The sequence below is a fragment of the Rhineura floridana genome, chromosome 17, assembly GCF_030035675.1.
Source record: "Rhineura floridana isolate rRhiFlo1 chromosome 17, rRhiFlo1.hap2, whole genome shotgun sequence".
In the NCBI taxonomy this organism is placed as follows: Eukaryota; Metazoa; Chordata; class Lepidosauria; order Squamata; family Rhineuridae; genus Rhineura; species Rhineura floridana.
In genome coordinates, this window is record NC_084496.1 from 17,107,636 (window position 1) to 17,122,393 (window position 14,758).

Here is a 14,758-nt window from a genome sequence, read left to right on the forward strand (position 1 = left end):
TGTGAGAAGGATCTTGTTACTGATCACATGCTGAATATGAGCCAACAGTGCAATCTACCTGTTCTGCAAAAAAGGCAGATGCTATTTTAGGCTGCATTAACTGTAGTTAGGCTGTATAGTTTCTAAATCTTGTGAAGTACTAGTTCTCCTCTGTTCGGCACTGGTTAGGCCTCATCTTGAATACTGCATCCAGTTCTGGACACTGCACTTTAAGAAGGATACAGACAAGCTGGAACAGGTTCAGAGGAGGGCAACAAGGATGATCAGGGGACCAGAAACAAAGCCCTATGAGGAGAGACTGAAAGAACTGGGCATTTTTAGCCTGGAGAAGAGAAGACTGAGGGGAGATATTATAGCCCCCCTCAAGTACTTGAGGGGTTGTTACATAGAGGAGGGCCAGGATCTCTTCTTGATTGTCCCAGAGTGGAGGACACTGAATAATGGACTCAAGTTACAGGAAGCCAGATTTCAGATGAATATCAGGAAAAAAATGCTGTCAGCAGTGCAACACCTTGACCAATTACCTTAGGAGGTGGTGAGCTCTCCAACATCAGTTTATCTGATGGAGCGCCTCCGACGCCACCAATTATGCCGCCCCACAAGATCAGCCACACAGGGCCTTCTCTCAGTCCCGCCAACTAAAACAGCTAGGTTGGTGGGGACGAGAGAGAGGGCATTCTCAATGGCGGCCCCCACTCTCTGGAACTCCCTCCCATATGATCTTCGGCATGCCCCTTCCCTGAATGTATTCCGCTAGGCCTTGAAGACCTGGCTTTTCAGACAGGTCTTTGGGACTTCCGGGGAGGGTTAATCACTATGTTAAATTGCCTAGTACTCTGAACTGTCATTGTTTATAGTTTTATAGTTTTATCGTTGTATTGTTTTATTATGATGTATTTTATTGAAACAAAGATGTACGTCGCCTAGAGTGGCCATTGGCCAGATAGGCGACACAGAAATTAAATTATTATTATTATTATTATTATTAACACTGGAAGCACATTTAACTAGCTTGCTAATCAGAATATCATGGGTCACTTTGTCAAAAGCTTTTCTGAAGCTGAGGTATATTATGTCCACAACATTCCCAGAGTCTACCAGGCAGGTTTGTTGTGCTTGCTATGTGCCTTCAAGTCGATTGCAACTTACAGCGACTCTGTTAATCAGCAACCTCCAATAACATCCATCATGAACCACCCTGTTCAGATCTTGTCAGTTCAGGTCTGTGGCTTCCTTAATGGAATCAATCCATCTCTTGTTTGGTCTTCCTCTTTTTCTACTCCCTTCTGTTTTTCCCAGCATTATTGTCTTTTCTAGTGAATCATGTCTTCTCATGATGTGTCCAAAGTATGATAACCTCAGTTTAATCATTTTAGCTTCTAGTGATAGTTCTGGTTTAATTTGTTCTAACACCCAATTATTTGTCTTTTTCGCAGTCCATGGTATGTGCAAAGCTCTCTTCCAACACCACATTTGAAAGGAGTTTCTCTTATCCACCTTTTTCACTGTCCAACTTTCACATCCATACATAGAGATTGGGAATACTATGGTCTGAATGATCTTGACTTTGGTGTTCAGTGATACATCTTTGCATTTGAGGACCTTTTCTAGTTCTCTCATAGCTGTCCTCCGCGGTCCTAGCCTTCTGATTTCTTGACTATTGTCTCCATTTTAATGACTGTGTCAAGGTATTGATAATCTTTGACAAATTCAATGTCCTCGTTGTCAACTTTCAAGTTACATAAATCTTCTGTTGTCATTACTTTAGTCTTCTTGACGTTCAGCTGTAGTCCTGCTTTTGTGCTTCCCTCTTTAACTTTCAACATCATTTGGTTCAAATCGTTACGGGTTTCTGCTAGTAATATGGTATTGTCTGCATATCTTAAATTATGGATATTCCACCCTCCAATTTTCACACCTCCTTCATCTTGGTCCAATCCCGCTTTCCGTGTTCTGCATATAGATTAAACAAATAGGATGATAAAATACACCCCTGACTCGCATCCTTTCCAGTGGGGGACCAATTGGATTCTCCATGATCTGTCCTTACAGTAACCTCTTGTCCAGAGTACAGGTTGCGCATGAGGATAATCAGATGCTGTGGCACCCCCATTCCTTTTAAAGCATTCCATAGTTTTTCATGATCTACACAGTCAAAGGCTTTGCTGTAATCTATAAAGCACAGGGTGATTTTCATATGAAATTCCTTGGTCCATTCCATTATCCAATGTATGTTTGCAATATGAACTCTGGTACCTCTTCCCTTTTGAAATCCAGCTTGGACATCTGGCATTTCTCTCTCCATATATGGTAAGAGCTTTTGTTGTAGAATCTTGAGCATAACTTTACTTGCATGGGATATTAAGGCAATTGTTTGATCATTACTGCCTTCCCTGGGATTCCCTTTCTTTGGAATTTGGAGGTATTTTTTATTTATTTATATTTATTTATTATACTTGCATACTGCCCCATAGCCGAAGCTCTCTGGGCGGTTTACAGTAACTAAAAACAAATACAATTTAAGATACATCTTTTAAAAAACAATTTAAAACTAAAACACATGCTAAAATGCCTGGGAGAAGAGGAAAGACGTGACCTGGTGCCGAAAAGATAACAGTGTTGGCGCCAGGCACACCTCATCAGGGAGATCATTCCATAATTTGGGGGCCACCACTGAGAAGGCCCTCTCCCTTGTTGCCATTCTCCGAGCTTCCCTTGGAGTAGGCACCCGGAGGAGGGCTTTTGATCTTGAACGTAGTGTACGGGTGGGTTCATATCGGGAGAGACGTTCCATCAGGTATTGTGGTCCCAAGCCGTGTAAGGCTTTATAGGTCAAAACCAGCACCTTGAATCGAGCTCGGAAACATAAAGGCAGCCAGTGCAAGCGGGCCAGAATCGGTTTTATATGTTCAGACCGTCTGGTCCCTGTTACCAATCTGGCTGCTGCATTTTGCACAAGCTGCAGTTTCTGAACTGTCTTCAAAGGCAGCCCCACGTAGAGCGCATTGCAGTAATCTAATTTAGAGCTTATCAGAGCATGGACAACTGAAGCCAGGTTATCCCTGTCCAGATAGGGACGTGGTTGGGCCACCAGCCGAAGTTGGTAGAAGGCACTCTGTGCCACTGAGGCTACCTGAGCCTCAAGTGACAGAGATGATTCTAGGAGAACCCCCAAGCTACGAACCTGCTCCTTCAGGGGGAGTGCAACCCCATCCAGGACAGGTCGGACATCCACCATCCGGTCAGAAGAACCACTCACTAGCAGCATCTCAGTCTTGTCTGGATTGAGCCTCAGTTTATTAGCCCTCCATTGTCGCAGCCAGGCACCAGTTCAGCACATTGACAGCCTCACCTGAAGAAGATGAAAAGGAGAAATAGAGCTGCGTGTCTTCAGCATACTGATGGCAACACACTCCAAAGCTCCAGATGACCGCACCCAACGGTTTCATGTAGATGTGAAACAGCATGGGGGACAGAACTGACCCCTGCAGAACCACATACTGGAGAGTCCAGGGTGCCGAGCAATGTTCCCCAAGCACCACCTTCTGGAGGCGACCTGCCAAGTAGGAGCGGAACCACTGCAATGCAGTACCTCCCACTCCCAACTCAGCCAGTCTCCCCAGAAGGATACCATGGTCGATGGTATCTAAAGCCGCTGAGAGATCAAGGAGAATCAACAGAGTCACACTCCCCCTGTCTCTCTCCCGACAAAGGTCATCATACCAAGGCTGTTTCTGTGCCAAAACCAGGCCTGAAACCCGACTGAAATGGATCCAGATAATCGGTCTCACCCAAGAGTGTCTGGAGCTGGCCCACAACCACTCGTTCAAGGACCTTGCCCAGGAATGGAACATTTGCTACCGGCCTATAGTTATTAAGGTTTTCTGGGTCCAGGGAGGGTTTCTTCAGGAGTGGTCTCACTACCACCTCTTTCAGGCAGCCAGGGACCACCCCCTCTCGCAGAGAGGCATTAATCACCTCCCTGGCCTAGCCGGCTGTTCCATTCCTGCTAGCTTTTATTAACCAAGAAAGGCAAGGATCCAGCACAGAAGTAGTTGCACGAACCTGTCCAAGCACCTTGTCAACGTCCTCAATAAGGGCCAGTCTATGGGCCATTGTTTAGTTTTCCATATTTGTTGACAAGTTTTTGTCAAAATATGGACAGATTCTGTCTCAGTAGCTTGTAGCAACTCTGTTGATATGCCATCTGTTCCTGGTGATTTGTTTCTTCCAAGTATTTTTCACCTCATATTCTAAAATTTCTGGTTCTTCATCATGAATCCATGAATGAATCCATCATACTTGCATCTCTTTTATAGAGTTCTACAGTGTATTGCTTCCATCTTCCTTTTATTTCATCTCAGTCAGTCAGTGTGTTCTCCTGTTGATTATTCAACATCCCTACTCATGGTTTAAATTTCCCTTTCATTTCTCTAATCTTTTGGAATAGGGCTCTTGTTCTACCCTTTTTGTTGTCCTCTTCTAACTGTATTGTTTCATTTAGGGTTCTGACCGTGTTTCTATCTCCTTTTGTTTTTGCTTTCCTTCTCTCTTTAACCATTCAAAAAGTTTCTTCAGTCATCCATTGAGGTCTTTCTCTCTTTTTAAGTAGAGGTATTGTCTTTTTGCATTCTTCCATGATAATGTCTCTGACTTCAGCCCATAGTTCTTCTGGTTCTCTGTCAACCAAATTTAAAGCCTCATATCTGTTCTGTATTTGATCTTTATATTCTTCTGGGATGTTATTTAAATTGTACTTTGGCATTGCTTTGTTCTTCTTTAGCTTTACTCTGATTTTCTATATTACCAGTTCATGATCTGTACCGCAGTCTGCTCATGGTCTTGTTTTTGCAGACAATATGGAACTTCTCCATCTTCTGCTTCCAATTATATAATCGATTTGATTCCTATATTGTCCATTTTGTGATGTCTGCATGTACAGTCGTCCTTTCGGTTGGCCAAAAAAATGTGTTTGCAAGAAACACATTATTGGCTTCACAGAATTCAATACGTTTTTCTCCTGCTTCATTTCTGTCTCCTAAACCCCATTTCCCCACAGTTCCTAGTTCTTCTCTGTTCCCTACTTTTGCATTCCAGTCCCCCATGATTATCAGAACATCTTGTTTTGGTGTGTGACCAATTTCTTCCTGTGCTTCTGTATAAAATCTCTCCAATTCCTCTTCTTCTGTGTTTGTCGTTGGAACGTAGACTTGGATGATGGTTATGTTAATAGGTTTCCCGTTTAATCTCATTGATATAACTTGCTCAGACCTTGCGTTGTAGCTCCTAATTCCAATTGCTACATCACTTCTCACTATTAAAGCAGCCCCATTTCTTCTTGATTTCTCATTTCCTGCATAAAATATTTTGTAGTTGCCTGATTGAAAGTGTCCCATTCCCGTCCATTTGAATTCACTCACTCCAGCTATTGTAAAGTTGATACATTCCATTTCTTGCTTGATAATTTCTAACTTTCCCTGGTTCATGCTTTTCACATTCCATGTTCCTATTGTGTGCATCATACAACTCTAGACTCCTTTTGCATCTGTGCACATCAGCCTCTGGGCTTCCTTTTGGCTTTGACCCAGCTCCATCATTAGTCCAGGGAGGTTAGCCGATCAAAAAATGAGATAAGATTAGTCTGGCAGGATTTGTTCTTGATAAATCCATGTTGGTTTCTAGTAATCACTGCATTGTTTTCAAGATAATCGACAGTGGTTCTGAGAGTTCTTCAGCCAGTTCCTTCAATTCTCTAGGATGCAGTTCAAGATTTGAACTTGTTCAAACTAATTAGGTGTTCTTTGACCATTTATCTATCAATCTGAAGCTGCAATCCTGTCCCTTCACTTATCCCAGGAGGGTCATAGACCCTCTTTTAGAAGTCTGAGTCAAAGTAGGAATTGATCACTTCTGCCTTTTTTTGTCATCTGTTATAATTTGCCATCCTCATTGAGTAACTGTACCAAAATTTATTTTCTCTATCTTTTACTGTGGATGTACATGAAGAAAGCTTTTTTGTTGCTTATGGCATCTCTTGCTAACCTCAGCTCAATCTCAGCTTTAGCCTTCCTGACATCATCCCTGCAATTCCGTGATACCTGCCTGTACTCTTCCTTTGTGGCCTGGCCTTTGTTCCACTTCCTGTATGTGTCCTTTTTTGTTTTCAGGTCATCTCTAAGCTTTCTGTGAAGCCACATTGGCTTCTTCTGCTGTTTTCGCCTTTTTTTCTTGATGAAATTGTTTACCATTGTGCTTTTAGAATTTTCTCTTTTAGAAACTCCCACCCATCTTGGACTACTTTTATCATTAGGGTCGCTTGCCACAGAACCTTACTTATCATTGTTCTGAGTTTATTAAAATTGGCTTTCCTGAAGTACGTATATGTCTGCTCTCAGATTTTTCTTCCTTTAAAATCAAGAACTTTATTTTTTTTTTTTTTTTCAATAATTTTTATTCAAATTTTCGTAAAACATACAAGACAAAATCATAAAACATTCAAAGACAAAAAACAAAATCAAAAATAGTTAAACAAAAAGAAAAAAAGAAGAAAAAAAAAAAAAAAACAAAACAAAAATAAAAAATAAAGAGTAAAATATTGACTTCCCATTTGTCAAAGATCAAATCAGTTATAAGTCTATAATATATAGCAATCCTGTCTCTTAAGTCATATTATAAAATCACTTTCCTCCAGTAGTTATCTTACTTAATCATCAAATCTCATAAACATTACTTTATTCTTTCCACAAAAAGTCAAAGAGAGATTTCAATTCTTTAAGAAATATATCTATCAATTTTTTTTTCCAGATAAGCATATCGATTAATCCATCTCATTACTAATTATGATAATCTTATTGTCATTACCATAGTCAAAATAAACATTTCAATTAATCCATCACATCAGAATCTGTTAGGTTCAGTAATTTCAGTAGCCATTGTTCTATTATCTCTATTAGTTCCATTTTCCATCTTCCATCTTCAGTAGTCTTGTTAAGTCCAGTAATTTCAATATCCAATCTTCCATTATCAGTATTCCATAATAATCTTGCTGTCAAAGCCATAGTCATATAGTAAGAGTCTAATGGGAATTACCTCTATCCCAAATATTTTCTTGCCATCCATTCTGAATAGGTTGCTGAAATACTGCTGTAAAATCATATCTCTGTTCTTTTTTTCAAAGTACACTGGGTCATCTCTTAAAAGTTTTTCCATTGTCACATGGCTGCAGTTAATTCCATAGATTTTCTCTATATTGGGCTCCATCACATCATTCCAGTCCAGAAGATAATCCATGCCATTGATAACTTTATCTCTAGAATCTTCATTAATTTCTTCAGAGATAACATTGAGTTCCAAACAATAGATTTTATTTCTAAAGTCCATAGACTCCAAATCTTGTTCCTGTTCCACGTTTGTTCCAATCTCCGGGATCTCCTCTCTCACAGGGACCCCTATTCCAGTCTCCAGGGTCTCCTCTCTCACAGGGACCCCTGTTCCAATCTCCGGGGTCTCCTCTCTCACAGGGACCCCTTCCAGGGTCACCTCTCTCACAGGGACCCTTATATCTTTAATCTCCTGCTTCATTTTACTCAATTCAATTTTCGTTATCTCAATCTCATCCATTATTTTCTGAAACATAGTTATTTCCAGATTCTCAGCCACTTTCTTAATTGCCATTTTAAAAGAAAAATATAGGAAAACCACTTCTTATTTCAGCAACAATTGGGTTAATACTCCAGACTTGATGACATCACAGTATAAACAGAGCAGACAGCCTTATCTCTCCAATAGTTAAGTAAACAAAATGCAGTTCCCAGGATCGAAACAATTAATGGCAATCGTCAAGAAACAGATTCGTCAAAATAAAATAGACCAAAAAGAGAGTAGTCTCAAAACAGTATAATATTTTTCAAAATAAAAATCTGGAATAGAAATCCCTCTTCTGTGTGTATCTTTAGAATGCAAATCCAGGGCAGCTTTTTGCAACAAAAACAGAGATAAGCTATTAATTAGTGCGTAGCAGAGAGAAGTTACGGCTCCCCAGTGAGATGTCAAAAACCGATCAATCTGGCAAATCTCTTTTAAACAGCAACAATTTAAGTCAAGTAAAAGAAAAATATAGAAAGAAGGGTGCTTGCCTGTTAGTGCGTTCTCTCTTAGAAGATAAGATGAACGTTCGCTTTAACAGATAGAGCTTGCTGTTGAAAATCCGTCCCACCTTCGTCGGCTGGACCTCGTCCCATAAATTAATGAGATCTGGTCGTCCCAACAAAAATAGGCTTTGAGGTTAATCTCTTCGTTTCTCCCTACCCGGGAGAAGTTTAATCAGTCAAAAAAAAAAGAAAAAACTGACTGATATATCTGAATAAGCTTCTTTTGAGGCAGGAGCCCGTCTCAAAAGCAGGCACAGGCTAAGTCACCCTTCCCGGAAGTCACTAAAATCAAGAACTTTAGTATAGCATGGTCACTTTCCCCCAGGGTTCCCGTAACTGCCACTTCATCCACCAAGTCATCTCTGATGGTTAGAATCAAGTCAAGGATAGCCAATCCTCTGGTTGCTTTCTCCACTTTCTGTAGGAGAAAGTTATCTAGAAACACAAGTCAGGGATTTCTTGGAGGGACCGTATTTGGCAGTATTTGTCTCTCATCAGGTATCAGGGTAATTGAATTCCCCCATTACTGCTACATCATGCCTCCTCGAAACATAGGCAATTTGCAAAATTTCTTCCTCGTCTTCACTTTGATTGGGTGGTCAGTAGTAGACTCCAACCACCATGTTCCTTATATCCCTTGCCCCATTTATTTTAATCTAAATAATCTTGTAGGAGCTACCAAGCTCATACTCCTGTATTTCTGTGAAGGGATATATATATATTTTAACATATAGTGCGACTCAACCTCCCTTTTTATCCCTTCTGTTCCTTTGAACAAGTTATATCCTTCAATCCCTGTATTCCAGTCATGGGAATCATCCCACCAAGTTTCAGTTATACCTATCAAGCCGTATTTACTCTCCTGTATTAAGAATTCAAGCTCGTCCTGTTTCCCATACTCTGGGCATAAGTATACAGACATTGAAGACCATGTGATTTATGGCCCGGCTTCCTTCCTACATTTTTATGAAGACTATTACTGGGCCCCATTAGAGTCATTCCCTCAGTTCCTCTTACTATGCACAAGCCTTTGTTAGTCATTACCGTCAAGTTTAAAGCTCTGATGAATTTCTCCATGCTGTGGCCAAACACATTCTTCCCAGTCCTTGTGAGGTGCAACCCATCACTTGCCAGCAGCCCATCTTCCAGGAAGCGTAGCCCGTGGTCCCAGAATCCAAATATCTCACATTAAAATCACCTTCGTAGCCATTCATTCACTCGAAGTATTTTTCTTTCCGTTTCCACTTCTCTTCCCAGTACCAGAAGGATGGACGAGAAAACTATCTGTTGTTTAAAACAGATTGAGTAGTATTTAACACTAGTCCTATTCAAAGTAAACCCATTGAAGTTAATGGGCATGACTAATTTAGGTCCATTAATTTTAACAGGTGTACTCTAAGGAGGACTTAGTTGAATCACAACCCATTGTGATATTACAGATCTTCAGGGAAATACATGTTTCCTTGCAGTTAATGGTGGCTTTGGAGCCTAGACATGTTGTGGAGTTTAATGAACCAAAAGGCTACTTTCTGGAAAGATGTTTTAGCAGTTCATGGCCTACCAGTCTTATTGTAAAAATCAAGCAGGTGGAGGACGGAAGCAGAGGATCATAAAGTTAGTTACGTTTTCCAGTGTGGGTCTTCTATGAAATGTTTTTGTCAACTTTATTGAAGTAGAAACGAGAAATACTTCTTTGTAGCAAAAATGCATGTAAACGTTTTGTATTAACAATGTGCCTGTTGATGTAGCAGGATTGCAATTCCTTTTCTAATTTTCAGTGAAATTTTTAAGGCTCTGGAATACTTTGTAGTACTGATGATGTTTACTGGGAATTTTTCCTCCCCTGTCAGATTCTGGACAGCAACAGCCAAGTTCAGTCGGGAACCAGTCTCATTCGGCTTCAGACCCTGGGCCAATCAGAGCTACAGCCCCAATGTGGCGTTGCAGCCGAATCATGCACATGCAGCGGGAATTGCATCCAACTCTCCTCTCCTCTCTGGAAGGGATTGTGGATCAGATGGTCTGGTTTAGAGAAAATTGGCATGAGGAGGTAAAATTCAATTTAATGCTGGCATTTTAAAAATGTGTTTACCACCCCTTCATCTTCATTATTGGCATTATTATTGTCATTATCATTTAATTATTATTATTCTTAATTATATTATTATTTAATTATGTTATTCTTATTATTATTATCATCATCAATATATATATTTATTATCTGCCCTATATCCTAAGATCCTTGGGTAGGTCACAGTAATTTAAAATACAACCTTAAAAACAGTTTAGAACAGGTTACAATCACAAGTATAGGGTAGGTCCTAAAAATACACATTTCAAGTGTTAAAGGCAAGGGTATCTACCCAAATATTGAGGTTTTTCTCATGCCAGAGATTTTTTCAAATGCTTATACCTTGAAGACACATTCAGTGGAGCCTGCAGCTGCTGTGACTTGGTACTGTAGCCCCTCGCCCAGCCCATACACACAACCCACCATCACCATCTTCCCACCTTGCTTTGTGTTTAAGCATATATATACTGCTTTGCAGGTAAAACAAACTTTTCAAAGGTGTTTACAGCCTGATATAGTATTGGTTAAGATTTATGCCACCGAAGGGCAGGATATATAACATTTCAGAAATAAATATGTCTAAAATAGCTGTTTGGACTCCAGACTCCATCAAGCTAAGAACAGTGCAGGAAAGTTGGCCATATACAGAGAAGTGTGCATTCAGATGTCTGGCTGGAAAGCTAGGAATTGCAGCTGTGTACAAATTTATTTATTAAAACATTTTTATATTTAGCCAAAAAAGACTTCTGAAGTGTTTTTACAGATGGATAGATTTTCAAAAAACAAGAACAAGGCAGTCCCTAACCTCAGACTTCCAATCTAAAATACATGACAGAAAAGGAGAACTGACTGGGAGAGGGGGAGCAAAGTTCTCAATGCTGGTTTATGCAACTCAGTCTCAGAATATTGCCATACAGTGTTGCATGCTTAGTTCATGATTTCCATTTGAAAGGTATGCTGGGGGTTTTGTGTGTGTGTGTTACGGCATTTTACAAAACCTGGTTAGAGGTTTCTACCATCAGTCATTATATAAATCTTGTTAAATAGGTCCTTCGACAGCTTCAACAGGGCCTCGCAAAGTGCTATTCCGTTGCCTTTGAAAAGAGTGGAGCGGTTTCAGATGCCAAAATCACCCCGCATACGCTGAATTTTGTTAAGAAGTTGGTCAGCACCTTTGGCGTAGGCCTGGAGAACGTCTCCAATGTCTCCACCATGTTTTCCAGTGCTGCTTCGGAGTCACTAGCCAGAAGAGCCCAGGCGACGGCTCAAGACCCTGTCTTTCAGAAACTGAAAGGGCAGTTCACAACAGGTATGCCATTTTTATACAATTTCTAATTAACTTCTCATCCTATATGTCGTGGTCCAGACACAGTGTTTTGTGCTCTGGCCACCAGGGGTGGGCTCATTTGGGATGGTAGAGAGTGCAGACATACTCCTTTTTCTACCCAGATTTCCTATCAGATATAAAGAAGCTTCCTACTGCTCTAAGAAAACAATTTTTGTGGCTTTTCTTCTAAATAAACAAAGCAGATGGCTGTCCAGCTGCCTCTTGAATGCCTCCAGTGTCGGACAGCCCACTACCTCTCTAGGTAATTGATTCCATTGTCGTATGGCTCTAACAGTTAGGAAGTTTTTTCTGATGTCCAGTCGAAATCTGGCTTCCTGCAACTTGAGTCCATTCTTCCGTGTCCTGCAGTCTGGGACGATCGAGAAGAGATCCCAGCTCTCCTCTTTGTGACAACCTTTCATGTACTTGAAGAGTGCTATCATATCTCCCCTCAGTCTTCTCCAGGCTAAACATGCCCAGTTCTTTCAGTCTCTCCTCACAGGGCTTTGTTTCCAGTCCCCTGATCATCCTTGTTGCCCTCCTCTGAACCTGTTCCACTTTGTCTGCATCCTTCTTGAAGTGCAGAGACCAGAACTGGACGCAGTATTCAAGATGAGGCCTAACCAGTGCTGAATAGAGGGGAACTAGTACTTCACGCGATTTGGAAGCTATACTTCTGTTAATGCAGCCTAATATAGCATTTGCAGCCACATCACACTGTTGGCTCATATTCAGCTTGTGATCAGCGACAATTCCAAGATCCTTCTCACATGTCGCATTGCTGAGCCAAGTATCCCCCATCTTATAACTGTGCATTTGGTTTCTTTTTCCTAAGTGTAGAACTTTGCATTTATTCCTGTTGAATTTCATTCTGTTGTTTTCAGCCCAATGCTCCAGCCTATCAAGGTTCCTTTGAATTTTGTTTCTGTCTTCCGTGGTATTAGCTATGCCCCCCAATTTTGTATCATCTGCAAATGTGATAAGCATGCTCTGTACCTCCTCATCCAAGTTGTTAATAAAAATGTTGAAGAGCATTGGGCCCAGGACCGAGCCCTGTGGTACCCCACTCGTTACTTTCGCCCAGTTTGAGAAGGAACCATTGATAAGCACTCTTTGAGTACGATTGTGGAACCAACTGTGGATCCACCTGATAGTTGTTACATCCAGCCCACATTTAGTTAGCTTGCTAATTAGAATATCATGGGGCACTTTGTCAAAAGCTTTGCTGAAGTCGAGGTATATTATGTCCACAGCATTCCCACAGTCTGCAAGGGAGGTTACCCAATCAAAAAATGAGATAAGGTTAGTTTGGCAAGATTTGTTCTTCATAAATCCATGTTGGCTCCTAATAATCACTGCATTGCTTTCAAGGTGTTTACAGATTAACTGCTTTATAAACTGCTCCAGAGTTTTTCCAGGGATTGATGTTAGGCTGACTGATCTGTAGTTCCCCGGTTCCTCCTTCTTGTCCTTTTTGAAGATAGGGACAACATTAGCTCTCCTCCAGTCATCTGGCACTTCACCAGTCCTCCATGATTTCGCAAAGATAATAGACAGTGGTTCAGCAGTACCTGCCTGTACTCTTCCTTTGTGGCCAGGCCTTCTTTCCACTTCCTGTATGTGTCCTTTTTTGTTTTCAGGTCATCTCTAAGCTTTTTGTGAAGCCATGTTGGCTTCTTCTGCTGTTTCCCCCCCTTTTTTCCTTGTTGGAATTGCTTACCATTGTGCTTTTAGAATTTCCTTTTTTAGAAACTCCTTTTCTTATTAGGGTGGCTTGCCATGGAACCATACTTACAATTGTTCTGAGTTTATTAAAATCAGCTTTCCTGAAGTCCAGGGTGTGCATATGGCTATTCTCAGCTTTTGCTTCTGTTAAAATCAAGAATTCAAGTATGGTGTGGTCACTTTCCCCCAGAGTTCCAGTAACTGCCACTTCATCCTCCAAATCATCTCTATTGGTTAGGATCAAGTCCAGGATAGGACTTTTTGAACAAGTTATATCGTTCAGTTGCTGTATTCCTGTCATGGGAGTCATCCCACCAAGTTTCAGTTATACCGATCAAGTCGTAATTGCCCTCCTGTTCAAGTTCGTCCTGCTTGTTTCCCATGCTCTGTGCATTAGTATAGAGACATCGAAGACCATGTGATTTATGGCTTGGCTTCCTTACTACATTTTTCTGAGGACTGTTACTGGGCCCTATTAGAGCCGATCTCTCTGTTCCCGTTACTGTGCACAAGCCTTCATCAGTCGTTACCGCCAAGTTTACGTCTCCCTCCCCCTTAGGATTCCATTTAAAGCCCTCCTGATGAACTTTTCCATGCTGTGGCCAAACACATTTCTCCCAGTCCTTGTGAGATGCAACCCATCACTTGCCAGCAGTCCGTCTTCCAGGAAGCATAGCCCATGATCCCAGAATCCAAATCTCTCACTTCAGCACCACCTTTGTAGCCATTCATTCACACGGAGTATTTTCCTTTCCCTTTCTACTCCTCTTCTAAGTACTGGAAGGATGGATGAAAAACCTATCTGGGCCCCAAGGTTCTTGAGTTTCCTTCCCAGAGCTTCATAGTCTGATGTGATTTCTTCATAGCTCCGTTTGGCAGTATCATTTGTTCCCACATGGATGAGGAGAAAGGGATACCTGTTGGTGGCTTGATGAGTGATGGCAACCCTTCTGTCACATCTCTAATCCATCCTCCTGGTAGACAGCATACCTGGCGAGTCCACGGATCTTCTCGGCATACTTAAGTTTCAATCCCTCGCAGTAGGGAGCCTCCCACTACTAGTACTCTTCTCTTCTTGTTGTGGGACGTGGTTTCATTGTCCCTGCTTGATTGAGCTTCAGCCTCTTGCTCGTTGTCGCACTTGGTCTCCTGTAATTCTTCCACCACAGGCTGTCCTCCAGTCTCATCCTCGAGTGGTTGAAAGCAGTTCCATAGCTCCACTGGTGAAGGGTGTCTTCTAGCTCTTCTGCTCCTAACTGTCACCCTTTCCCACGGAGTTTCCTCCACTTCATTGTTCCTCTCCAAAGCAGTCTCCTCTTCTGCTACCACTTGCTGTTGCTCTTCCACCTCCACTTCTCTTTGCTGCTGTTGTTCCAATGTTCTGTCTAAGAACTCTTCATCTTCTCTTATAGTCCTCAGTGTGGCCACCCGCCATTCCAGGCCTCTCACGTTTTCTTCCAACAGTGCCACAAGCTTGCATTTGTT

General features: G+C 41.4%; 1 protein-coding gene across 3 annotated transcripts in view; it reads left to right on the plus strand.

Annotated features, from left to right (window-relative positions):
• The window catches only part of TRRAP (transformation/transcription domain associated protein), a 321,632-nt gene that overhangs the window by 257,381 nt on the left and 49,493 nt on the right, over positions 1-14,758 (plus strand). For all 3 annotated transcript variants that reach the window (XM_061599260.1, XM_061599263.1, XM_061599262.1), the window contains 2 exons: positions 10,001-10,200; positions 11,269-11,530. In XM_061599260.1, the coding sequence (XP_061455244.1) occupies positions 10,001-10,200; positions 11,269-11,530 (462 nt within the window). The remainder of the gene's footprint in view (positions 1-10,000; positions 10,201-11,268; positions 11,531-14,758) is intronic.